Raw genomic sequence first — 25,493 nt, forward strand, 5'->3', positions numbered from 1 at the left:
GTTTATACAGTGATTTTCGCTGAAATTACAGAGTGTCAGTTGTGGGGTATCTGTATAATGCAAATTGCCATACCTTTTTGGGGCTCTAGTTTACAGCCATCTTTATGTGTCAAATCCACATAGTTTATACAGTGATGTTCGCTGAAATTACAGTGTCAGTTGTGGGGTATCTGTATAACGCAAATGCCATACCTTTTTGGGGCTATAGTTTACAGCCTTATTTACGTGTCAAATCCTTGTAGTTTATACAGTGATTTTCGCTGAAATTGCAGAGTGTCAGTTGTGGGGTATCTGTATAATGCAAATTGCCATACCTTTTTGGGGCTATAGTTTACAGCCAGATTTACGTGTCAAATCCATATAGTTTATACAGTGATTTTCGCTGAAATTACAGTGTCAGTTGGGGGGTATCTGTATAACGCAAATTGTCATACCTTTTTGGGTCTATAGTTTACAGCCAGATTTACGTGTTAAATCCACATAGTTTATACAGTGATGTTCGCTGAAATTACAAAGTGTCAGTTGGGGGGTGTCCGTATAACCCAAATTGCCATACCTTTTTGGGGCTACAGTTTACAGCCAGATTTACATGTCAAATCCATATAGTTTATAGAGTGATTTTAGCTGAAATTACAGTGTCAGTTGTGGGGTATCTGTAGAACGCAAATTGCCATACCTTTTTGGGTCTATAGTTTACAGCCAGATTTACGTGTCAAATCCACATAGTTTATAAAATGATTTTCGCTGCAATTATAGTGTCAGTTGTGGGGTATCTGTATAACGCAAATTGCCATACCTTTTTGGGGCTATAGTTTACAGCCAGATTTACGTGTCAAATCCATATAGTTTATACAGTGATTTTAGCTGAAATTACAGTGTCAGTTGTCGGGTATCTGTATAACGCAAATTGCCATACCTTTTTGGATCTATAGTTTACAGCCAGATTTACGTGTCAAATCCACATCGTTTATAAAATGATTTTCGCTGAAATTACAGTGTCAGTTGTGGGGTATCTGTATAATGCAAATTGCCATACCTTTTTGGGGCTATAGTTTACAGCCAGATTTACGTGTCAAATCCACATAGTTTATAAAGTGATTTTCGCTGAAATTACAAAGTGTCAGTTGTGGGGTGTCTGTATAACGCAAATTGCCATGCCTTTTTGGGGCTATAGTTTACAGCCAGATTTATGTATCAAATCCACGTAGTTTATACAGTGATTTTCGCTGAAATTACAGAGTGTCAGTTGTGGGGTATCTGTATAATGCAAATTGCCATACCTTTTTGGGGCTATAGTTTACAGCCAGATTTACGTGTCAAATCCACGTAGTTTATACAGTGATTTTCGCTGAAATTACACTGTCAGTTGTGGGGTATCTGTATAACGCAAATTGTCATACCTTTTTGGGGCTATAGTTTACAGCCAGATTTACGTGTCAAATCCACATAGTTTATACAGTGATGTCCGCTGAAGTTACACAGTGTCAGTTGTGGGGTGTCCGTATAACCCAAATTGCTATACCTTTTTGGGGCTATAGTTTACAGCCAGAATTACTTGTCAAATCCATATAGTTTATACAGTGATTTTAGCTGAAATTACAGTGTCAGTTGTGGGGTATCTGTATTACGCAAATTGCCATACCTTTTTGGGTCTATAGTTTACAGCCAGATTTACGTGTCAAATCCACATAGTTTATACAGTGATGTTCGCTGAAATTACACAGTGTCAGTTGTGGGGTGTCCGTATAACCCAAATTGCCATACCTTTTTGGGGCTATAGTTTACAGCCAGATTTACATGTCACGTAGTTTATAAACCACTATGTCAGACAGAAAGGTGGCAGGTGGAGCAGGCAGAGGTGGCAGCACAGTAAGGGGACGTCACAGCAGGGGTGACTCTATGAGGTCAGAACTGCCGTTGTCATCTAGCGGCAGTGTTAATCAACAGGTTGTTGAACGGTTGACTAGGTCATCCAATTCCTCAAATATAACATCTGACAGCCCCAGCCAAGAGTCTGTGGGTTCCTCAGATACAACAATTAGTTAGATTAGAGGTCAGCGGCCCTCACCTGTCCTCAACCAGCCTCTGTCCTGTTCCTTTACCGCAGCCAGAGAGCTACTAGGTGGTCTGGGCTCAGAGCCACTATTCAGCGAGGACGAAGTGTTTGAGGACAGTCAGCAGCTGCAGTAGGCTGGGAAATGCAAATTGACGATGATGTAGCTGATCGCACTTGGGAGCTGAGTGTAGCAGAGGATTCATCATCGTTAAACGAAAAGAGTGTCAGCTGGCGCGTCAGGCAGCGGAGCAGCAAGTCGCTACTGTGGCCATGAGACAGCAGGGTGGCAGCAGTTTGAGGATGGGGGTCGAACAAATGGCACAGGGACTCAGAGAGGCAGTGGCGGTAGTAGTCGCTTAGTGCAGAGTGTTGGCGGTAAAATTACCACCTCGGTGGTGTGGCAATTTTTTGTAAAGACACCAGGGGAGCCGAGCGTGGGTATATGTCGTATCTGCAGGAAGAAAGTGAAGCGTGGCCAGGGAGCTAACGTTGGCACCACGGCCCTGCGCCAACAAATGCAGCGTCACCATCCAATGGCCTGGGAGAAACAGGTGTCAGATGTGGAGGTCCATCCTGCAGGCGCAGCAACCTCGGCAGCACCTAGTTGCACACATGCTGTTTCAGCAAGTCAAGGCTCCAGCATCTCTGCTCCCTTATAGTGCGGGTGACTTCTCTCCTTCTTAAAGGGGCAGGGTGTTTCCCAACTAGGATTTCCCAGCCTATCAGCATGCACCTCCAACCATATACCCCAGCATGCCCTGTTCTCCACGCCTGGGCAAAGGTTCCTAGCTTGCTAGTCCTGCTGTTTGGTGTTTGTTTCTGTCTGCTACCCTTGTGTGACCCTGGATTTGTTCCTGATTCTGATCTGCACTTCCTGGTATACAACCCTGGCTTGTTTCTTGACCCTCTGCCTGTCCTTGGATTCTGATTGTACGCTTCCTTGACTATGGACTGTTACTGACTACCCGCCTTGCCTGACCCCTCTGTGCCCTCTGGCCCACTGCTATCTATATCTCCACAAGGAAGTCCAGATCCCTTTATAACAGTAAACGGGTGAATACCGGAGGGGTCCGGAGTGGACTAAGGTCAAAACAGTTAGATAGCACAGTGGGGTCACAACTTGCTGCTTGTTACAAAGTCATAGCTGTTTTCTAATTATGATCATCATGTTTCTAGCAAAATAAGGTTTTATGTTGATATACTTTGCTAATTTTCTAAAACACTGCTTGTTGCACTCTTTACAAAAAGTCCATCATATGTTAATTAATGGAGATGACATAATTTCTAAAAAAAATCAAGTGATTTTGATTTCAAATGTATTACCAGTGAACAGAATATACAGATGATAAATTCCATTGAGATATATTCCATTTAACAATCTGTGAGTGACATGAATGGCTAAGTACACAGATGAAAAAGCATTCAGAAATCAGAGAAATATACCATTAAGTAGTCTGTGGATGACATGAATGGCAGAGTATATAGATGAAAATGCATTCAGCAATCAAAGGTATATACCTGTAGAAAGAGAAAAGAGGATGCTGTTATAGCCTCGCGTTATACCTTTTCAGAATACCATACACCTTCAGAGTGTGCTAGGCAAACGATTAATGGATGAAGCATCATTAAAACTTATTTATATCCAGTATCTTGGCTTCCAGATGGGAAATTTTCACACACATCTCATAGCAGTATGCCATTTGAACTTATGAAGTCCATTGTATTTATACAGATTCTAAAAAAAAAAGTTCAGCAATAAACAATCACAATTCGCAGTACACCCTTAAAATACAGACATACCTTTAAAGGTCCTTTAACCCCTTCCAAAGGGGTGAAAGTCTTTCTTACTACATTCTGCCTTCAGCTGACAGGCTAGAGTGGGGCTCACTTCAAACGGATATATTTCCTGAACGCTTGCACCTAGAAACATAATTCTGGTGTCATAGAGTTTTATGTCATATTAGAGGTATCCACTCTTAAAGGGAACATGTCACAAGATGCATGGTTGCTAGACAGTGAGGCACGGGAGGTACACAAACTCTGTAGTGAGTTGCGTATTGCCTCACTGCCAGACAACTATGCGCAGGAAAACAATGCGCAGTGCAGCGAGCCATGTCGTCTTTATTAGTGGGTGGTACAGGACAGGGAGGATGAGGGAGAGGTTTTGATTGCATGATGTAGAGTGGAGTCCCATATGAATTTATTATGCAGTGGTGTAGGGGTTAATCTTAAATCATTACAACACAAGTAACACTTAAGTCACTACACCAATAGGGCAAAAGCACATTCTTGTACTCGCACACTTACTTAGTTGGTTGCTTTATAGCCTTTATAAGCCTTTATGCTTTATAAGATTTTATAGCCAAATAAGCTGTTCCATTGACTATTTCAAGTCATCTGGCTGCAAAACATTTTGGCAGCAATGTGACATTCATTTTAATACTTTTAATACTTTAGTTTAAGGCTTATCTATCTTATATATTGTTCCTTTTAGGGTCCTCCAGGAGAGCGTGGAAGTCCTGGCATAACGGTAATGCTTTATTCAGAAGTTATTTCATAGTTTACATAGTTTATAGGGTTGAGAAAAGACACATGTCCATCAAGTTCAACCTAGTAAGGGAAGGGATAAAAATGTATGTAAAGGTATTGTAGTAATACAATACAATCAAGCCTTCTTTTTTTACATGAGTAAACTAAGTTAATATTGTGTTACTGCTGATCAAGACAGCAGGCAGTTTTGTATATTGGATGTCCAGAACCCACTCTCAAAGAGCAACCAAAATAAAGAAAAGTAATATGTTAACCTGAAGTTCAGGTGATGTCTGTAGGGTCACTAGATATTTAAAAAGGCTACCAATGTTTACATTACAGGGAATTATGCTGGATTTGATCAGGTGTCACCCTTATAATTAAAACTGTTATAATACAATACATCTTTTCATTATGTATTATTGTTATTAATCTCCCTTACCAAATTAGTGATATTTCTCACATATCCACAAATGTCTCTAAGGTTGGTTTCACACCACCTGCCAGACTATCAGTGGTTTTTATTTTGTGTCTAGTATGTGTCACATCAGTGTTTCAAATATTTTTTATTGCATTCTAAAACAAAGTAGTATACCATCCCCCAATTTCCATTCACTAACAAACTAACTGCTAAAAATGGACTGTACACAAGCAACAAATGAAAGACATCCTTTCAATGTGAAAGAGTCCTAAACTGCTAAAATAAATTACCTTACCAATACAGGCAGTCCCCTACTTAAGAACACCCGACTTACAGACGACCCCTAGTTACAAACGGATCTCTGGATGTTGGTAATTTACTGTACTTCAACCCTATGCTACAAAGATCAGCTGTAGGAGTTATAAAAGGTGTCTGTAATTAAGCTTTTTTGTTAATTCTGGTTCTTATGACAACCCAACATTTTTAAAATCCAGTTGTCACAAAGACCAAAACTATTCTGGCTGGGGTTACAATTACAAAGTATACATTTACATACAATTTCAACTTAAGAACAAACCTACGGAACCTATCTTGTACGTAACCCGGGGACTGCCTGTATAAAAATTAGAATGCATCATAAAAAACCAATTACACTATTAGTACTTATCTAAATTCTCTATTTAAGGGCTGTGAAATCATGAGCTTTGTCGAGGAAATCTGTGGATGCTGTGGTATGTAACTTACATATTTAATAGGTTGATGTAGGTGTTTTTGCAATATTTTTTGTTTCACTTATTTTTCCGTATTTGTTAAATACTTTATTTGGAACAATTTGGTTTCCACTTGGTAAAAGAGTTCAAGCTACTTTGGGCCCGTGTTACAATTAAACTTTTGTATAAAATGTTCTCAAAAGTGCCACTTGTTTGACATAATAGTCAATGTCAGAGCAGACAAGGCTTGTTGGAAAAGTGTCTTAAAACCATGGGTATCCCAATTTGTTGCTTTTTTCAATTCCAGGGGGAAATCTGCTGCGCTGAAATCTGCACTAAAAATCTGCAGCATATATCAACCATGCTTGCAGAGTTAAAATATACATCACGTTCACTTGATGTGCACTGCTTTTGTACTTTGATATTTCTTCTTTTTAGTGTGTGGATGGTAAATACAAAATAGTCATATGCCAGTTCCTTTTAAGTAATTAACCAAATTGAACAAAAATGTTGTAAAAAATTCAGACTTTTAGTAATCCTAATTGCAAGTGGTCTTAAAGGAGTTTGTCCATGAAAGAAAATTCTTAAATTTCAACCCACTAGTGATGTTTACACAATAAATATAATTTTTTTAAGCCCTTAATTTACTATTTTGCTCAGTTTTAGTACTGTTTTAGCTCTTATAACTGAGTGGTGATCAGTGTAAAATTCCAGAGTGTGTCGGCAGGGACTCTCTAAGCAGACACTACACGATCCCTCTAGTTCAATGTGGTTAGATTATCAGGGTACACGTTTATATACACTTTCATTTAGCTTCTAATTTTGTACTAGTATCTGACACATAGAAAGAGAGAGAGATCCGAGAAGAGAGATGATGAGATCCATGAGATGGTTATAACACACAATGACACACTCACCTATCACACATACAGTTCTGCTATATACCTTCCTCCCCCCTCCCCTGCCTGTGTCTGTGTGAGCTCTTCCTGGAATGCAAGGGTGGGGGTAGAGGTACAGAGCAGAGAATAGCTCAGCGCAGCGTGAGACAGGAGAACAAGACCCTAAACTCATAATAGCTTTGAAGATTGCATGATTTAATAGGTATAATAATAATAATATAGCGCCATCATATCAGTATCAGTATTATAACACCACCTCATTTTGTAATATTAGCCAGCATCGTTGACATCAGGAACTCTCTATCATCTCACACAGTGACATTATACAAAATACAACAGTGCTATATATTGTTATTAAAGGAGTATCATAGTAAATAAGGTTGGAAAAACATGTGCAACACCCCTGCCAATGTATAGGCAAGGGGGTAGTTGCGAATAGGGCCCTCTATCTGTCTCTCCCCAGGTGAGCCTGCGCAACTTGCTAAAGGGATAGTGCAGGAGGCCTTTGGTAATTAGTAGCTGTAGATTAAGTCTGAACAGGCAATGGTTAATTGGGTGTGAGTTCCAACCAATTGTGTTTCACCATGTACACTAGAGTGCTATTGGAGAGTTAGCCACCACCTGACCACCATAATAAAACCCCCTGGATAAGGAGGAGCCTCAGGTCTTTGAGCACATGCTCTTTCCAGCAAGGTTTTTAACACTAGATCTCCCTGGAGAGCAGATCCTCTTGCCAGCTAACAGTGAAGAGAGAGATTGTGTCAGTTCACCATCAGGGCTGACACAGCTAAACCCAGGACAAGAGTCAGGAGACTCAGAGCTGCAGCTTCCACAACTGGACACAGCTCCATCCCTGCCTGCATCTACTACCAGGCTGGTGAACCATTCCTGAGGACCACTCTCTATGACCACTCCAGTACCAGTTCTTCTGTGAGATTGTTTTTGCACAACGTTGCCTCCGTCTGATCCCTGGATATGGCTGTCACCACCACGAACTTCCCATCCATTTCCCAGGGACTCATCCTACAGACACTGTGGTTGCCCCAGGGAGAACCAGTACATCAGCCTCTCCCTCCAAATTTCTTGCGCACACCACTTGCTGAAGACCTGTCAGGCTGTAAGACAGCCCTCTGGTCCCCATACCAAGCACCGTGACATTAGCGTACCTAGGCCGCAACCGCCAGCCACTTCGGAATTCTGGGCCCCGGCTCCCTTCACTCCCCAAGAAAAGACAAGGCCCCGGTGGGGGATGTTGCAAGAAATAGGGAGGGAGAGGCTGATGTACTGGTTCTCCCTGGGGCATGCAGGCCCATAAAGTCCTAGAAAAAAAATAAAATAAAATGTTTTACCCATACCACATCATATTGTTTTTCTCAAGAAAGGCTTCTAGCTCTTACAGTAAAGAATCCCCGTCTATGGCGATGGTAGAACTGCCTCTCTAGACATAGAGGAGGATGTCCATTCTTTTAAAGAAAATCAACCACTGAAAAAAAAAACAACCCTAGAATTACTCACCTTCGCTCCTCTTCATCTCTACTGCAGATCTGGAGATCCATCGCTAGTTTTGACATGCTGGGATCACCTACAAAAGAAAATTATATTAGCAACAAGGAGTGCGGGGACAAGATGTCAGATGCTCCAGGCTGTTAATTATGCATGCCCCACACATCACTATCCCATGCTGGGAACATGGGAGAGTGAGGTAATGTCACGTGAGAGAACATCTTGCTCCCTTGGCTCTCTGGGTGTTCAGACCCAGTTAGTCGTTCTCATAGTGGTAAAAAAAAAAAGCAATGGAAAAACCACAAACCCTTCCTCTCATTGCAGTTAAAGGTGCTCTGGGCATTCAGACCCCTTTATTCTCTCTGCCATTTCATTATTATTTTTTGTGTTTCTAGACCAGTGATTTGCAACCTTTTTTGAGCCACGGCACACTTTTTATACTTAGAAAATCCTGGGGCACACCACCAACCAAAATAGCACAAAATGACACTAAAACAGTCATATTATACATATAGTTAATAATATAGATTCTAAATTTATTTTACTCACTCAGTGTGAAACCTGGGCCTGTTTCGATAAACACAAAAGGGATATCCTGGCAGGAATGGTGGAAAGACACACACAAAGCTCTTCCCCAACAGTTCTCAGTTTCTCCCTGTTTTTAGTATATGGTGCTGATTATTATGTGGCTCATATACTGCAAAATAAAGGGGTACAATGAGAAGTACTATGGCCATGAGGCCAGAGTACAAGTGCCAGCTCATATACTCAGCATATGAGCTGGTACTTGTAGTACTCCAGCCTCATGACTATAGTATTTCTCATTTTACATTTTTCATTGTTATATGCAGTATACTGCTGGAGTACTAAAAGTACCAGCTCATATGCTGAGTATTCTGTCAACAGTTCATATACTCAGGCAAAAGCTCATATAGTCAGCATTATTGGTGGGCATTACCTTGGCGGTGGGAAAATGCGAGAGTCTCTCCGCTCTCAGGATGATGCGCCGGCCTCGGTGACGTCATTTTGTCGCGCGAGGTTCAAAGCTTGTGCATGTGTTATTGTACAGTCTCCTACATTGTAAGAAGCCATGACTGCGCATCGCTGCACATTGCCGGGAAACAAAACACAGGGGGCACCCTAGTTTGGGGAACTTTCCCCGCGGCACACCCGACCATGTGTCGCGGCACACTGGTTGAAAATCACTGGTCTAGACAACCATCTAGACCATGTGGACAGATAATTCTCCACATTCTGCCTCCAGGTACTATGTGCCCATCCGATGGTGGTGGAGGTTGAGCAAAACCAACATGGCATTCCACACTCGTCCTCGTGCTTTCACTGAGCTCTCAACTTTGGACTGAAACTCAGCCAATAGTGCCTGCACCAAAGTCATATGCTATATTATAAAAATTAAGGATGCTACAATATCTTTGTAACATGGATCTAGCAGGGTGGCCCCCCACTATTTGTCACTGTTGAGTGTAAAGACAATTCGGGTGTCAGTGGCAAGCCCTGGGGCATATAGAGGCTCATTTGGGACAGGATGCCCAGAGACAAGCACAAGCTGTCCTTGGTGAGATGTGTCTCCCCCTTCTCCACTCCCCAGTTGCACCCCAGGTTCCTGTGCTGCACCGTGCATAAGCAGACCACAAGTCCAGGAACCAACCCTGTGAGCCTTGCCTGGCACATGCTCCTCCTCTTCCTTTCCGTCTACCACCATTACATCCACATGGCCTGAATAGCTTTTTCTATCAGTCAAAACATGAGGATGGTAGAGCTGAAGATGGCGCCAGCGGCGATAACCATTTTGGTGGAAGCAGTACAGCACTGAACAAATGTCCATCATGGATGCCCAGTCACTAGTGGCGAAGTGCTGCTGCTGACATACCCTTTCCAGCATACAGTGGATACAGAAAGCATACAGATCCCTTTACATTTTTCACTCTTTGTTTCATTTCAGCCAATTGATAAGATCAAGAAAGTTCCTTTTTTGCTCATTAATTTACACTCTGCACCGCATCTTGATATAAAAAAAAACAGAAATGTAGAAATTTTTGCTAATTTATTAAACAAAAAAAAATTAAATATCACATGGTATTCAGACCTTTTGCTCCGAATTTTGTAGAAGCACCCTTATGAGCTAGTCTTTTAAATCTTCTTGTGAATGATGTAACAAGGTTTTCACACCAGGATTTTAGGGATTTTCTGACATTCCTCTTTGCAGATGCTCAATTGAGTTCAAGTGAGGGCTTGCCCAGTCAAGAATGGTCACGGAGCTGTTCTGAAGCCTCTGCTTTGTTATTTTTGCTGTGTGCTTGGGGTTATTGTCTTGTTGGGAAGTGTTTTAATGTTGGAATTGTATTTGCCTGTTTTTTTTTCACACAAACTGCTTAGAATTAACACCAACCAAAAAGTTAAAACTTCATCTCATCAGACCAGTGAATCTCATTTCTCATAGGAAGCCTGAGGAGAGGCTTCCAACGGTACACTCTGTGATAGAGCCCCAACTGGTGAAGCCCTGCAGTGAAAGTTGAATTTGTGGAACTTCGTATGTAATTACTGACAAAAACAAAGAATTTTTTGATCTTACCAATTGGCATCAATGAAACAAAAAACAAAAAATTTAAAGGGATCTGAATACGTTCCGTACCAAGTTAAGTAAAGTGGAATTCCACCTAATTGGTACATCAGATATGAGGCAGTGGGTGGTCAGGCCAGAGCTTCTCTCCAGTGCAGATAGACGCACATAAACAGGGTGTTAAAGCCAAATATGCGAAGACACAGCACACACCCTATGCAGCAGTTCCGGCAGGTCTGTATAGTTGGCCAGGAACATTTACACCACCAAATTGAGCACATGCGCAATGGGACGTGTCATTTTGGCTTGGCTCAAAACTACAAAGTTCCAACCATTAACACACACCACCTTGCCAGCTTGAGGTTGAGGTTTTACACTGACCATCACTGAGTAATAGGAGCTAAAACAGCAATAAAACTGAGTAACATTGTAAAGTAAGGGGTTAAAATAATCTTTATTGTGTAAACATCACTCGATTGAAATTTGAGAATCTTCTTTTGTCGGCAAACCCCTTTAAGGTAATGTCTCTGCCCGTGCTTACTAGTCCACGTGCTTACTGGTGCACTTCGGAACTAATGGCATTACTTCGTAAAAATTTTTATTTAGTCTGCTGGAGCAGGGCGGAACTGCCTGCTGGTAACTTCATACTATGGGACAGCCCCAGGAACTTCATACTGTGGAACAGATCTTTAAAGCTGTCCATCTCCAGGAGCCTGAATGGGAGCATTTTAAAGGCCATGAGTTTGGAAATGCTCCTAATCAGGACCAGACTTTGTGCGTGCAATGTGCCAAACTTTCACTTTCTCTCCATGATCTGGGGGATGGAAAAAAACTTGGGAGGCTGTGAAAAAGGCTGTGCCAGTTAAAGCAGGGGGAGCCTTAGACATTTCCAGGCATTTTTGGTGTCTCAGCTACTGCAGCTCATGTTAACTCTGAAGGTGCCTGGTCATAGATGAAGTACTCCGATTGTTAAGGCTTAGGTACCATTTCCAGTATGTGGAAATTCTGTGGAAATTCTATATTCTGCATTCTGTGAGAAAAAATGCCACACTGCAGAAACCCTGTGGGATGGCCTTTATTTCCTCAGTGCAGGCAGTAGTAGTTGACTATGTGGCTACAGGCTGACTGCTGCACCTTGGCCCCCTTTCACTTGTTCTGCCGGTGAATACGTGGCTACCACCTCTGCACCCTGCTACCCATGTCGGGTTTGGGACCTCATCATCACCTCTCGCTTCTTCTACCACCAAGTCCTCAGCTCTCCATGTCTCTGTCTGCACATCACATAAAGCCACAGCTATTGGCAGTTGTGTTTCATCGTCATCATAGGTCTCTTCACCTCCAACACCCTCATCCTACTTGAGCAGGTGGATCGACCACAGTTTTCCAACAGTATTTTCCAACAGTACTAAACTATTTAGTGCCGTTAAGATATAGGTGACACTGCAAAATATTCACTGACAGGCTGATATCAGCCTATCAGTGGCTTAATGCAGACATACCTACTTGCATGACAATATGAAAATCTTGGATTTATGTTTTGTTCCCAAAAGGTAAGCCAATAAAACATGTTTTTATACTTTACTTCACAGATTGCTACAGATCCTGCAAGCCAATTGATCTTGTGTTTGTAATAGACAGTTCTGAAAGTGTTGGCAAAACAAACTTCAGCCTTGCCAAAAATTTTGTGATAAGTATTGCCAAAAGGATAGATAAAATGGGGAAAAATGGATCAGACCTGAAAGGTAAATTAAGTTTCATGGTACGCCTCACCAACTTTATAATTCAATGTATTATTGTCTTTATATACTTAAAGAAAATCTACCACTAGGACTGTAAACCAAGCAAACTCACATACTGGTGTGTGCATCCTCTGGCAGGTTCCACTTTCTTTAAGCTTTGTATGCCCTTATATTTAAGAATAAATTGCTTTAAAATGATGCAAATATACTTAAGGGGCTCCATTGAAACCTATGTAGCCCCTCACGCTTATTTGCATAATTAAAAAATCCATAAAAAAAAAAAAACAGGGACCTGGGACAACCTAGCCAGATTCAATCCCCACACATATATTGGGCAGCCATGCGACCACCAGGAGCGCCTCTTTAAAAGGAAAGTGGCCCCGGCCCATAATCTGACCCTGCATATATTTATTCAACCCCTTGCTGCTGCCCTTTCCCTTTTTTATTTTATTTTATTTTTTTTTAATTTTTCTTTAACACAGATGAATAAGAGTTTGTTTTCTGTGTAGCAAATTTAGCAATTTACTTGGAAGCTGAAAGAAATTCCAAATGCATTAAAAGTGCTGAAAAAACTGATTTGTGCCATATTCTTATTACCTCTGTTTTTATAATTTTCACTGGGCAGTCCAAATGACACATCCTCCTTTCTTTTCTTTTTTTTTCTCTTTTCTTTTATCCTTTCCTTTCACCTATCCCTTTGGGGGAATATTCTTTTTGGGTTCATAGAGGTAGACACTGATAATGAAATGCTATCATGGATACTCCTGAAAACATGGCATTGATAAAACAAATGTGATTTTCTCCATTTGTATGTTAAATTGAATGCCCCCCCAAAAAAGCTAAAAATCAAAAACAAGAATCAATGATTATCTCATTAATAAGATGGATGCCTCCAAATGAAGGATCTGTAAAGTTATATAATATTCAAAGAGAAAAAGAGGTGTGCCAATAGACAAAATTATGTAAAAAAGTGATAAATCTTTATTTCAACAATAGAAAAACTCCATCAAGGTATGAAGGACAAGTTAAAAACAATTTTCACCCCTGAGGAAGTCTCCACTTGGGAGACGGAACGTGTGGGGTGTCCTCCACGTCCTCCACTACTGCTGAGCCGCCCTGTTGACTTATTGTACTGATGCCTGCCTGCTGATCACTGACTCTTAATGTATACTTACCCATTTATCCTATAGCCGCACTATGATTGTTATGGCAGATTTATCTTCATCTGTTCAGGGTCATTAGACAGCTTGGGCCTTATTCATCCTTCTATTGTACTTGTATCATACTAGGGGCCAGGTTCCACTGTATGGAGGAGGTGTTTGTTTGGTGAACCTTACCTGGTTGTGCCAAACATTTTGACTCATGTATGTTTTTTAATTGTTTTTAACTTGTCCTTCATGCCTTGATGGAGTTTTTCTATTGTTGAAATAAAGATTTATCACTTTTTTACATAATTTTGTCTATTGGCACACCTCTTTTTCTCTTTGAATATATTATAGCTTGCTTTGTGTGCTGACATTTACCTTGTTTTGGTGGTTGTGCATGGTCCACTCTGTGTATAGTATTACGGATCTGTAAAGTTGTAAAATGCATCTGTCCACACTACCAAAAAACTTAAAATCTTATAGCCTATACAATGTGACAAAACAAATCTGCTTCGAATCTTTCTCCTTCCCTTCATTGCCCTGCCATGTTTCCACACAGCATGTTATCACCACATGTAGGGGGGTCATTTTTGTTTAGTGAGCATGTTTGTACATGTCTTTTCTTGTTTTTTCAGAATTTTGGACTTGTTTGATTTATCTTAGAGGTTGATATATCCGGCAACTGAATCTGAGGTTTTGCAACTTATTGTTAAAAACTCAAACAAACTTCGCACTAAAGTCTCAACTTTTTCATCCGTTCACATCTGGATTTTAAAGATATATCAGGCACAACTCTGTAGAATTTTTGCACGGCTAAAACATAAAATTTGCCCAAAAAATTGCAAAAATTTGCGAAAAAAGAATGTTTCAGCATACCCAGGATAACTTTGGTATCAAACGTTAATATGTTTTTAACAGTTAAAGGGTTAACAAACCTCATAAAAGTAGTTTTACATATGCTGTGGGGTTTAGTTTCTTTAGTAGTAAATAATTTACCCTATTATTTAGGCTTCTGAAAGACACTTGAAAACTGAACTGGTCCCTTAAAACCACTTGGCGATTTTCATGAAAATGTGAAAAATTGCACTTAAGGTTGTAAACCTTGTTACATCTGTGAGACACTGAAGGGGTTAACTGTGGATGGGCGGTATGTTTCCCCTGGGTTTTCCTATTATGCAAGGCCCTAATGCTGAGGTTGTGTTGTCCAGCACCTTGGACACAGGTTGTGGGAGCAGCCTAATCAAGCTGCATAAAGCTGCTGAGCAGAGCTGAGAGCATTGTCTCTCTGGAAGGAGGCTGGAGAGCACACAGCCCTGACCCCTGTGCCTGGACCAGCGACGTCTTTTGTGTTTTAGTGGTGAGTTAGAGAAACGAGTAGGATTTTCTTTGTTTGATGGCTGAATGTAAAGGCTATTTTATTTTGTACCTGCTGCAGCAATAAACGCAGGCGAGACCTGTTTTGGATTAAACTTTGGTGTCACGGTCTTGGACTGCATCATGAATCACCGCTACCACAGTCTCTACTGGGCCAAATCTCCCACACATCCTACAAAAATAAGAAGATGCATAAAAACACGTCAACATAAAGCAGACATGCAGGAAATATAAGTTATCAAGTTATTTTAAATGAGTGTCTGCAAAAGCAGAAAAATTTTCATTTTAAAAATCTTAAAAATAAAGTATTTTTCATAATTCCATAATTTACATAAAAATATTGAAAATATAAACAACATGAAGTACAATCTAAAAATCACCTGGATATGTTGTGAAAAGTTATGAAGTTAACCCACATAAAGTAACATATTTGCATATTTGAAAAAATGGGACGTGTCAGGAAAGTGCAAAATGGCCATGTGGTTAAACAATATTTTTCTGCTACAAAGCTAATTGTTCATACAATATACTGCATTACTACTTTTATGCAGCATATACAACATACTACACCTTAATTAGACCTTGAATTCAGACCGCCATGGAGCCTCCCGAAGCGCTCATTGTTAAAACTGTGTTCAAATTATTAATTGTTTTTAACCGAGACTGGCACATGTATGTCTATTACTCAGGAACAGGTTATGTTCAATTGTATTGAATATTCTGTTGTATGAAAAATAATTATAAATATTGCATTTAAGGCTCTCGACTTGGTGTGGTGCAATACAGTCATCAGGGAGCGATCCAATCAATCAGAATCGATGATTCCAGTATCACTTCAAAGGCTTCTTTTATTTCTAAAGTTAAATCAATGGAATGGTTGGCAGGTGGAACATGGACTCCTTCAGCCCTGAAGTACACTTACGAGAAATTTATACGTCCGAATCAAAGAGTTGTGAGTAAAGTGGTTGCATTTGTAATCACAGATGGACGCTATGATCCTAAGGACATAGACAAGCTGGAGTCCCTTTGTGAAGGAGTTGAAGTATTTGGTATTGGTATAGGAGATTTATTTAATAACAGTTTAGAAAGAAAAGAATTGGAGAGGATAGCCTGCAATACCAGCCACAGAGTGAAGCATTTGAGGACATATGCTGAACTGGCATCTGAGGAGTTCCTTCAAGAAATGGAGGGTGTACTTTGTCCAGGTATTATCATTTAACATGACTTAACAATCCTTTCTTTTTACGAAATATACTTCCATATTTAAAAATGATGTGATATTAATTGTTTTACAGAGCCAGAGATATTTTGTCCTGATCAGATCTGCAAACAATGTAAGTTCATATTTCTTTAAAAATAATTCATCCACAAAACATAAAATTATATAAAAGAATCCGAGCAAAAATAGATAATAAAACATCTGTATATCAATATTTCTGGTTTAAGAGATTATGGGGCACATTTACTTACCCGGTCCTTGCGCGATCCCCGATCCAGACTGTCCGATGAGGATGAACTCTGGCGCGATTCATGAAGATCATGCGCACGATATCCTGCATGTGTCGCTTCCCCGATCAGGTTCGCCGGAGTTCACCTTCTTCATTCCGGTGTATGTGCATGGTTCGCAACACAATTTTTAAATTAAATCCCGCGGTTTGTCCGCTTTTAAATCCCTGTCCCAGCATCACAAAACGGAAATGAGCCCCATAGTTTTGTATTGTTCTATTATCTTTAATATAAATGTCGGTTATTTGTGGGGTTAGGGTTATTCCACGCCCTGATTTTTCATATGCTAATGTGGGGTCTCATTCTGCAATTGACATATAAAGGCAATATGGATTCACCTTGCAATCGCAATCCTGAATTGTCCCACTTATTACCTGCTGAGGAAGCCAGGCAGGAGTTGCCTGCAGCTTTTTATCTCTGGATTCCACTTTAATAGGGACCTTGCTGGATAAGAGTGTTTAGGGGAAAAAGCATATGATTTCCTTATTTCTGCTGGCAAATGCACTGTTGATTAAGGCAACCAGACTCCTGATGAAGGCCCTCAAAAAGCAAGCTCCTTTCTGCCTATCAGTTATTATACACAGGTAAAATACACTGCAATACATAATATTGCACACATTGTATTACTTTACACATTTAAGGAAATATTAACAATTAGAGACTAATTTTCAATATTTCTCATTGTTGGCCACCAGAGGAAGCTTTTGTTTTGTGCTATGTCAATGTGCGCAGTCAAAAAAGTAAAAAAGACTCCTAAGAGTGAGACTTTGCCATTTAAAGGGCTTCTTCAGTGACATACAAGTTAGCCCCTATACTTTTTTAAAAAATCTTTTATTTATCATAAAGAAGCATTACAATTATTAAGAAATGACAGACAAAGTCACTACCGTAGACCATACATCAACCGTAATAGAAACATATTAGTGACCAAATATATAAATAGCAGCAGACAAACCCCCTCCACTGACCCCATTACCCATGTTGGAAAGAGAGGGAAAGGGAAAAAAAACTACCCCTATGTTTATGTTGCTTGCTACTGTGTTACACCATTCCCTCGCCCCTGGACCTATATTTAATGGGATTAGACCTAATAGGCCAAGAGTAGCCAATCGAGGTAGGATGCATTGGATCTGTACTTTGATTGTCTCAAAGATCTCCAATTTCTCTCAGGGCAATCCCAGAGAACATGGAGAACGTCGGCACCTGGTCTCTTACATATAAAAATCTTAAACATTAATTGCAGTGAAAAATAAATTCTATATAAAATATTTAATTGTGTACATCTGTGATTTAAATTAATAGAACATCTAACCAAATTCTTATAAATATCTCCCCATTGTTCTTCTGTGATCAAATCAACCTGGTTTATCCATTTCAATTGACTGTTACTAGGATTTTGATCCTTAGAAAACTATAAATCCTAGCTACATTTTTTGGCACCACTCCTAAATCCAATATAACTGTACAATTTCCACTCTCCTCCACCTTAAGCACATCATGATTTTTTTCCATCCTATAGGCATGAGCGAACTGCCAATACCTAAATAAATCCTTATCCTCACGAATCCCAAGGCTCACCCAATAATGAAAATAAGTTAATTCCCCATTCTCAACCAATTGACCCAAAGAAATAAAACCTTTTTTTTTGTTAGAAACCAACGTCCTCCATTTTATATAATTCTGGCAAGTTAAGGTTGCCTCCGAGAGGAGAAAATTTGAAACCCCCCTTGATAACTTCCTAAAATCTCTGCAGGTATTCGGTAGTAAGTTTGCAAATGGAATTTTTTCTTAATTTCCCACTCCTCAGTTGACCTGATTGCAGTAGGGATAGGACAGAATCAAATCTTGTCCCTCATTAACATTTCCTGCTTAATGTGAACCTTTTTCCTCCCCCATAGCAGTTTGTTTATAATGGCACGGATAAATCCAAACCATTTCTTATCTATCCAGCAAGGACAGTTACCTAAAACATGAAGAATTTGGGGCAATAATATACTCTTAGTCAGTACAACCCTCCCTGCTCAATTTAAAGGGAGAGGAATCCAAGTATTCACCTTAAGTTTCAATTTCATCAAAAAGGGGAACAGATTCAATGATATATTCACCCACATAGGGACTGACATTTAGGCCCATGTAATCAAAAGATTGGGATACCTTTAAAGGGCACCTACCACCACGAATCTACCTATAAAGGTAGATCAGGTGGTAGGTGGATGTATGGGACGTGAGGATAGCCCTTTTTAGAGCTAATCCTCACGTCCCCGCTAGCGTAGCATAAACTTTATTGCCCTAATATGTTAATTTAATTAAGCGGCTACCGGGGCGTAGAGTAGCCGGACACGAGGCTACACGGCGCGGCTACTCCACGCCCCAGTAGCTGCTTTCCCCCGCCTACCCTGTGATTTTCGGCGCGCAGCTCCTGGCAGCTGCGCGCCCTCGTCCGAGAAGCCGGAGTTCTGCGCATGCGCAGTAACTCCGGCCAAGATGCGCGATCTCGGGAACGAGGCCGGAGTTACTGCGCATGCGCAGAACTCCGGCTTCTCGGACGATGGTCTAGATTTGTCAGCGTGTCGCTATCAAGAGGGACCAAACAGGATTTTTGAGCATTGATCTCAAAGCCTGAATATCTTCCAAACTCTTTGATGATTTCCATTTGATGGCTTCTCCAGCGCTATACAAGTTAGCCCCTATACACACACCACTGAGTCCCCCATGGAACAGGAAGTTGGCATCGATCCTGTGGATAGGTTAACTTGTATGCTGCTGGAGAACTCCTTTAAGGTTGCCTTTGTTGTTGTGTCGAGATTTACAGCCATTGATGCTCCACTGGGGGATTCTGAAATGGGATAAGGAAAACTACTACCTACTAAGGCAGCCCCCTTGATATTTTTCTAAAAGCCTAATAACAGGATGCAGGATAATAGCCAAACCAATATATATTTTCCAAAAGAAACACACTACAAACTACAAGCTCTGTTTTGATCTGAGAAGAACACAGCCCATAGGAAAGCAAGAATGGGGGCTGACATCAATGAAGAAAACCATTGGGGGGCGTTGGAAAGGTGAGTAATGATTTTATTTTTTTTATAGACTCGCGTATAACCCGAGTTTAGTTAAATGTGCTGAAAAATTCAGCTTATATACTCGAGCATATACGGTATTCATCTTCATCCTAAAACAGAGATGCTGGGTCCGTCTGCTGGATGGAGATGATCCAACTCTGTCGACAGAGCTTGTTAAAGAGGAGAAGTAAAGCTGTGCTGTTGGGCTCATGCTGTGTCCCAAGCTGTGGACCTTGCATGTGCTAAAAGTAAGTGTAAAAGTGTAGAAAAAATTGGGACACACCTTCTCATTAAAAGAGTTTTCTGTATTTTCATGACTATAAAAATTGTAGATTCACACAATTAACACATGTGGAATTATATACTTAACAAAAAAGTTTGAAACAACTGAAATGTGTCTTATATTCTAGATTCTTCAGAGTAGCCACCTTTTGCTTTGATTAATGGTTTGCATACTCTTTGAATTCTCTTCATGAGCTTAGAGAGGTAGTCTCCAATAAAGGTTTTCACAACACAGGTGTGCCCTGTCAGGTTTAATAAGTGGGATTTCTTGCCTTATGAATAGGGTTGGAACCAGGAGTTAGGTGGATACACAGCTGCTAGTCCTACTGAATAGACTGTTAGAATTTGTATTATGGCTAGAAATAAGCAGCTTAGTAAAGAAAAACGAGTGGCCATCATTACATTAAGAAATTTAGGTCGCCAGCCTGAAAAAATTGGGAATGTAGTGCAGTTGCAAAAACCATCAAGTGCTAAAAAGAAACTGGCTCACATGAGGAACTCCCCAGGAAAGGAAGACAAAGAGTCACCTCTGCTGCAGAGAAAATGTTTGTCCGAGTCACCAGCCTCAGAAATCGCAGGTTAACAGCAGCTCGGATTAGAGACCAGGTCAATGCTACACAGAGTTCTAGGATCAGACATATCTCTACAACAACTGTTAATAGGAGACTGTGTACAGCAGGCCTTCATGATAAAATAGCTGCTAGGAAACGACTGCTAAGGACCGGCAATAAGAAGAGACTTGTTTTGGTTAAAGAACACAAGGAATGGACATTAGACCTGTGGAAATTTGTGCTTTGGTCTGATGAGTGCAAATTTGTGATCTTTGGTTCCAACCACTGTGTCTTTGTGCGACGCAGAAAAGGTGAAAAATGGACTCTACATGCCTGGTCCCCCCGTGAAGCATGAAGGAGGAGGTGTGATGGTGTGGGGGTGTCGAAGGTATACTGAACCACCATGGTTACTATAGCATCTTGCAGCAGCTTGCAATTCCATGCGGTTTGCGTTTAGTTGATTTATTTTTCAACAGGACAATGACCCCAAACACACTTCCAGGCTGTGTAAGGGCTATTTGACCAAGAAGGAAAGTGATGGTCAAGATGGTTTGGGGTGAGCTGTACCACAGAGTGAAAACAAAAGGGCCAACAATTGCTAAGCATCTCTTGGACTACCTCTTGAAGGTCATCAAGAGAAGAGAGTGTGCAAAGCAGTAATCAAAGCAGAAGGTGGCTACTATGAAGAACCTAGAATATAAGACATATTTTCAGTTGTTTCACAATTTCTTTTGTTTAGTATATAATTCCACATGTGCTAATACATAGTTTTGATGCCTTCAGTGTTAATCTACAATTTATATAGTCATGAAGACTCTTTAAATGAGAAGATGTTTCCAAACTTTTGGTCTATACTGTATATATATATATATATATATATATATATATATACTGAGAAACGTCGCCTGTTCTGGGTCAAACTTCACCTTTATGCATGATTACAGTACATTTAAAAGGGTTAACCAGTTTAATTAATGTTTATAGGCACAGGGGGGGCTAAAAATATTGAGGTAATACTCCCCATCTCCAACACTCCTGTGACAGCATGTAGACGGTGCGCTCTGCTGTCGATACTACATCACTGTTGAGCCTCTGTACACCAGCAGTGATAGTGAGGAGCAGCGCTGTGCTGGTCATTGCAGCAGAGAGAGGTTATTTTAGAAAGCGTCTGCTGCCCATAGTATAAAATGTTGGGAAATCATACAACTGCTTTAATAACTTGCAATATTACATAATTAGAATTGGTTACTTGGCAGAAAATGTTTTCACCTAAAATGTTGGAAAACCACCGCCACATGTTGAGTAAGCATATAGTAGATAACTGCAGTTTTTAAAGGTGTTCATTTACATTCAAATTTGTGTGTCCTTAGGCTCCACGAACACATCCACAAATGTGAGCAGCAAAAACGACTACTAGCTCATGGCAGCCAAAGACATACATTGGGGCACATTTACTTACCCGGTCCAGTCGCGATCTAGTGGCGCGTTCTCCGACGAGGATTCCGGTCTCCCGGGATTCACTAAGGTCTGCGCGCCCGATATCCACCAGGTGTTGCTGCTGCGCCGAGGTCCGCTGGAGTTCACCTTCTTCTCCTCGGTGCATGTGAGTGCTTGATCTTGCGACACAATTCGTTTTTTAAATTCCGCGTTTTTTCTGAATCCGTCGGGTTGTCCGACGCCCACACCCCCTGATTTCTGTCGCGTGAAAGACGGCGCCGATGCGCCAAAATCCGATCACATGCTCCAAAATCGGACGCAAATCGGAAATCGTCGACAAAAGTGCGCTATTCGGACCCTTAGTAAATTGTGTACAGGCAGCCGGGCAGCTGCACCACAAAGTGTCCTATTCATCCAAACCTTCATCATCCGGTTTGAGGCTCGTGGCACACATCTGCTCATGCAGACATATGCATGGGGCCTAATTGTGACTGAACCGTTGTACTGAAGCTCCTTCTCTCTTTTTAAGGTCATACCTGCATTTGGCAAGATCTGTTACACTTTCCGTTATTAATAACAGCTTTTAATGGATTTGTAACAGAAGATCCATTAAAGATTGAAGATCCATTAAAAAGAATATGAACTGTACCTAACTTGTAAAACAGTGGTCAAGTTAATAAATTTTATGGCGGTGTTACACACAGGCAAGAGGAGTGTATTTCTAACCAGAAAATCAAGATTTCGAAAAATGCATTTAAAATAAGTATTAGATGAATGTACACAGAATAGAGAGATGGTTACTGCCACCTCTGGGTCTGGACAAGAATAGTTAGCACATTCAACATTTACTTTTTCTTGCACTTGTATAGGCTAGCAAGTTTTAAAAAAAAATCGATATATTCTTGGTCTACCTATTCTCTCACTTTCGGAGAATTTAAATACGCACCTTCAAGTGTGACTGCTCAACAATTTTGATCAACCTCTAGATAAATTTTAAGATAAGCATCATATTATATTTATTTTTGAAAGTACGGTACTTGTATATGAAATAACAATTCTGAAGTATTTATTTTTAAAGTAGTAGTTCCCACTGTTTGTCCTCCTAGGCATTTATAATAAATTGGCAATAGGGTGTTGTCAGTTAGGAACAGCATCCATCTCAGTTACTTCTTTCTTTTTATTGCATTATAGTGATCAACAAATAGGTGTGGGGAGTACAAAGAGATCAATAATAATGGAAAGATTTGCACCTGTTCTGTGTTAATGACCACTCATGGTTTTGGCTCACAATAATCGATGCATAAAGAACTAGTAGAATAACTTTTTAACTGTTATCACTCTGCTTTTGCCACACCTTATGCTTTTCTAACAAGTAACGTGTAATGTTTGAATTTTGATGATATAAGAATTTTTTATTATGGAGTGCTGCTCCACGACCGTGAGCATGAGCCCACAGAATTAAATGGGAAATATGCTAGCTGATGAAAGAATGGCAAAAAAACTTGTACATTTGTCTATGAGACATTAGATTTATTTTCTGTTGAAAGGTTTAGCTGCCATCCAGTTCTATGACATTAGTAATATTCTATTTATTATTTGATTTTCATAAAACAAAATATTTTTATGTATTGCAGCTGTGACACTTGGGCCATTGGTAGGTCGACCTGTGGACATTTTGTTTTTTGTGGACGGTTCTGAACGGACGAGCAAGGAGAACTTTATGCATGTGCTGAGATTCATTAAGGACATTGCAGAAGAACTTCAACTTGCTGCAAATGATAATGATTCACATGGAGCTAGAATTGCAGTCATCCAGTATGGAAGTGAAAAAGAGCAAAATGTATTATTGGATTTTAGTTTTAACTTAACTAGCATTCAGGCATTGCCCTCCAAAGCAATACACTATGAATCATCCTCGCATATTGGCATGGCCATTCTGTATGCAATCAAAAACATAGTGCAAAATTCTGCCGGTAGGTATAAAGGTGCAAGGAAGAATGCAGAAATCTCCTTTGTTTTTATAAGTGATGGCATGAATAGCAACAAGAACTTTGACCATGCTGTCAACTCACTTAAAGAAAACAACATTGTTACAAGTGCTATTGCTATTGGCACTGAAGTAAATATGGAGAGACTATATCAATTGGTTCTAAAAGAAACTACAGCTTTGTTTAGGCTACAAACATTTGAACAGCTTTTTATCACATCGTTTCTAAAAAGCGTTGTACAGTGGCTAGGGTAACAGCATGTTGTAGTAGATGAAAGAGTTACCATTTGAATATGGAAATTGGTATTATTAAACTAGGAAATTGGTCTTAATGAAAATAATGTAAAAGAAAAGATAACATTTTAAAATTATAAATGAATATAAATAATATTCTTAAACTATTGATCACTTATATAATCTTTCATACTATAATCTATAAAAATAGAATTTTTTTCTTTTATGTATGAAATATCAGAATTATGATATTATTATTATTATTATTATTATTATTATTATTATTAAGAGTGTCGCTCTTTGTCTTATAAACCAATGGAGCGACAGACAAAAAGAAGGAATGTAGTGCACTGTTCCTTTAAAATTGAATCTGTCACTTCGATTTACCTACCGGAACTAACTGCCACTATTATGTATACCCACATGTACCCACAGGTATGTCACCCATACCTTTATTTATACTGCCCAGCTGCTGTTTTCATGCTAAAACTTCAGAAATATATTTAGAAATATGAGGGTTTAAGCAGAGCTCCCTAGGTTCTCATATTCCACATTTTGCTGGATCCAGGAGTGACATTACAAAAAAGGAAAAATGACAGAAGGCACTGGGCAAGATAGCAGGGAGTGTTATTACTGTGTAGCTGGAGAGAATAAATCGTGTTTGCATATTTGGTTTAATAATTACTGATGTTCAGGACACAAATATTCAACTCTATATTGCCACAGTTATGATGTTGGAGCAACTCTAGGTCTACCATTCTACAAAAATATCTATCTTGTACTTTAACGTGATGTATGAAGAAGGGAAATACTCATTTCTGTCAAATAATGCGGAGGCTCCTGAAATTATTCATAGATACATATGTGAGCTCCTGTTTGTTGATGTTTTGCCTATATTTTAAATAAAGCATATATATAAAAGCATCTGCCATGGCTGAGCTGTCACATTTTATTGACACAGATAATTACAATAGCAGGTTCAGTTTTTCTATTCCCAGAGTAACCTGATATATATTATACTTGATATTATTTGTATTCCTTTTAACCAAGGACTGCTCCCTATTGTCCTTATTTTTCACAGATATCTGTATTCAGCAGTCATGCAGGGCTTTCCCATTGTATCCCCAAAACAATATTTTATTTGCTGACAAAACCTGGAGTAGTTTTGAGGAAAAACCTATGAACAAAACTTTGCAGGTATGCAGGCACCGGGCAGGAACACCCCATTCCCGCCCTCTCTGCCGATGGCCATACCTTCTTAGAAGCGCTGATAAATCTCGCCCAGAACAGTTTTGTTTGTTGAAATATATTATCCAGCAAAACTTTACTGTCTGTATAGAATGAAAATAAATAAATTCAAATGCCCATTTTATTCCTTATATCCATTTCCATAGCTAGAACAGCTGCACAAAGTTAGTCTTGGAAAAGAATGTGCAGGTTTTGGAGCTAGCTTAGCCTAACCCAGGATAAATCCACA

The 25,493-nt window shown here is 39.9% G+C and overlaps 1 protein-coding gene and 1 long non-coding RNA gene across 2 annotated transcripts in view; one reads left to right on the forward strand and one right to left on the reverse strand.

Annotated features, from left to right (window-relative positions):
• Positions 1-24,940, forward strand: part of LOC140133190 (uncharacterized) — a 437,171-nt gene extending 412,231 nt beyond the window's left edge. The window contains exons 24-29 of the mRNA XM_072153006.1: positions 4,551-4,586; positions 5,692-5,737; positions 12,289-12,441; positions 15,716-16,162; positions 16,253-16,291; positions 23,430-24,940. Coding sequence (XP_072009107.1) covers positions 4,551-4,586; positions 5,692-5,737; positions 12,289-12,441; positions 15,716-16,162; positions 16,253-16,291; positions 23,430-24,037 — 1,329 coding nt within the window. The 3' untranslated portion in view covers positions 24,038-24,940. The remainder of the gene's footprint in view (positions 1-4,550; positions 4,587-5,691; positions 5,738-12,288; positions 12,442-15,715; positions 16,163-16,252; positions 16,292-23,429) is intronic.
• LOC140133192 (uncharacterized) overlaps positions 3,392-25,493 on the reverse strand; it is a 28,524-nt gene continuing 6,422 nt past the window's right edge. Inside the window, exons 2-4 of the long non-coding RNA XR_011855844.1 lie at positions 8,131-8,197; positions 3,857-3,976; positions 3,392-3,574 (exon numbers count right to left, since the gene is read on the reverse strand). This is a non-coding gene — a long non-coding RNA (uncharacterized lncRNA). The remainder of the gene's footprint in view (positions 3,575-3,856; positions 3,977-8,130; positions 8,198-25,493) is intronic.

This window comes from Engystomops pustulosus, chromosome 5, assembly GCF_040894005.1.
Source record: "Engystomops pustulosus chromosome 5, aEngPut4.maternal, whole genome shotgun sequence".
NCBI classification, from domain to species: domain Eukaryota; kingdom Metazoa; phylum Chordata; class Amphibia; order Anura; family Leptodactylidae; genus Engystomops; species Engystomops pustulosus.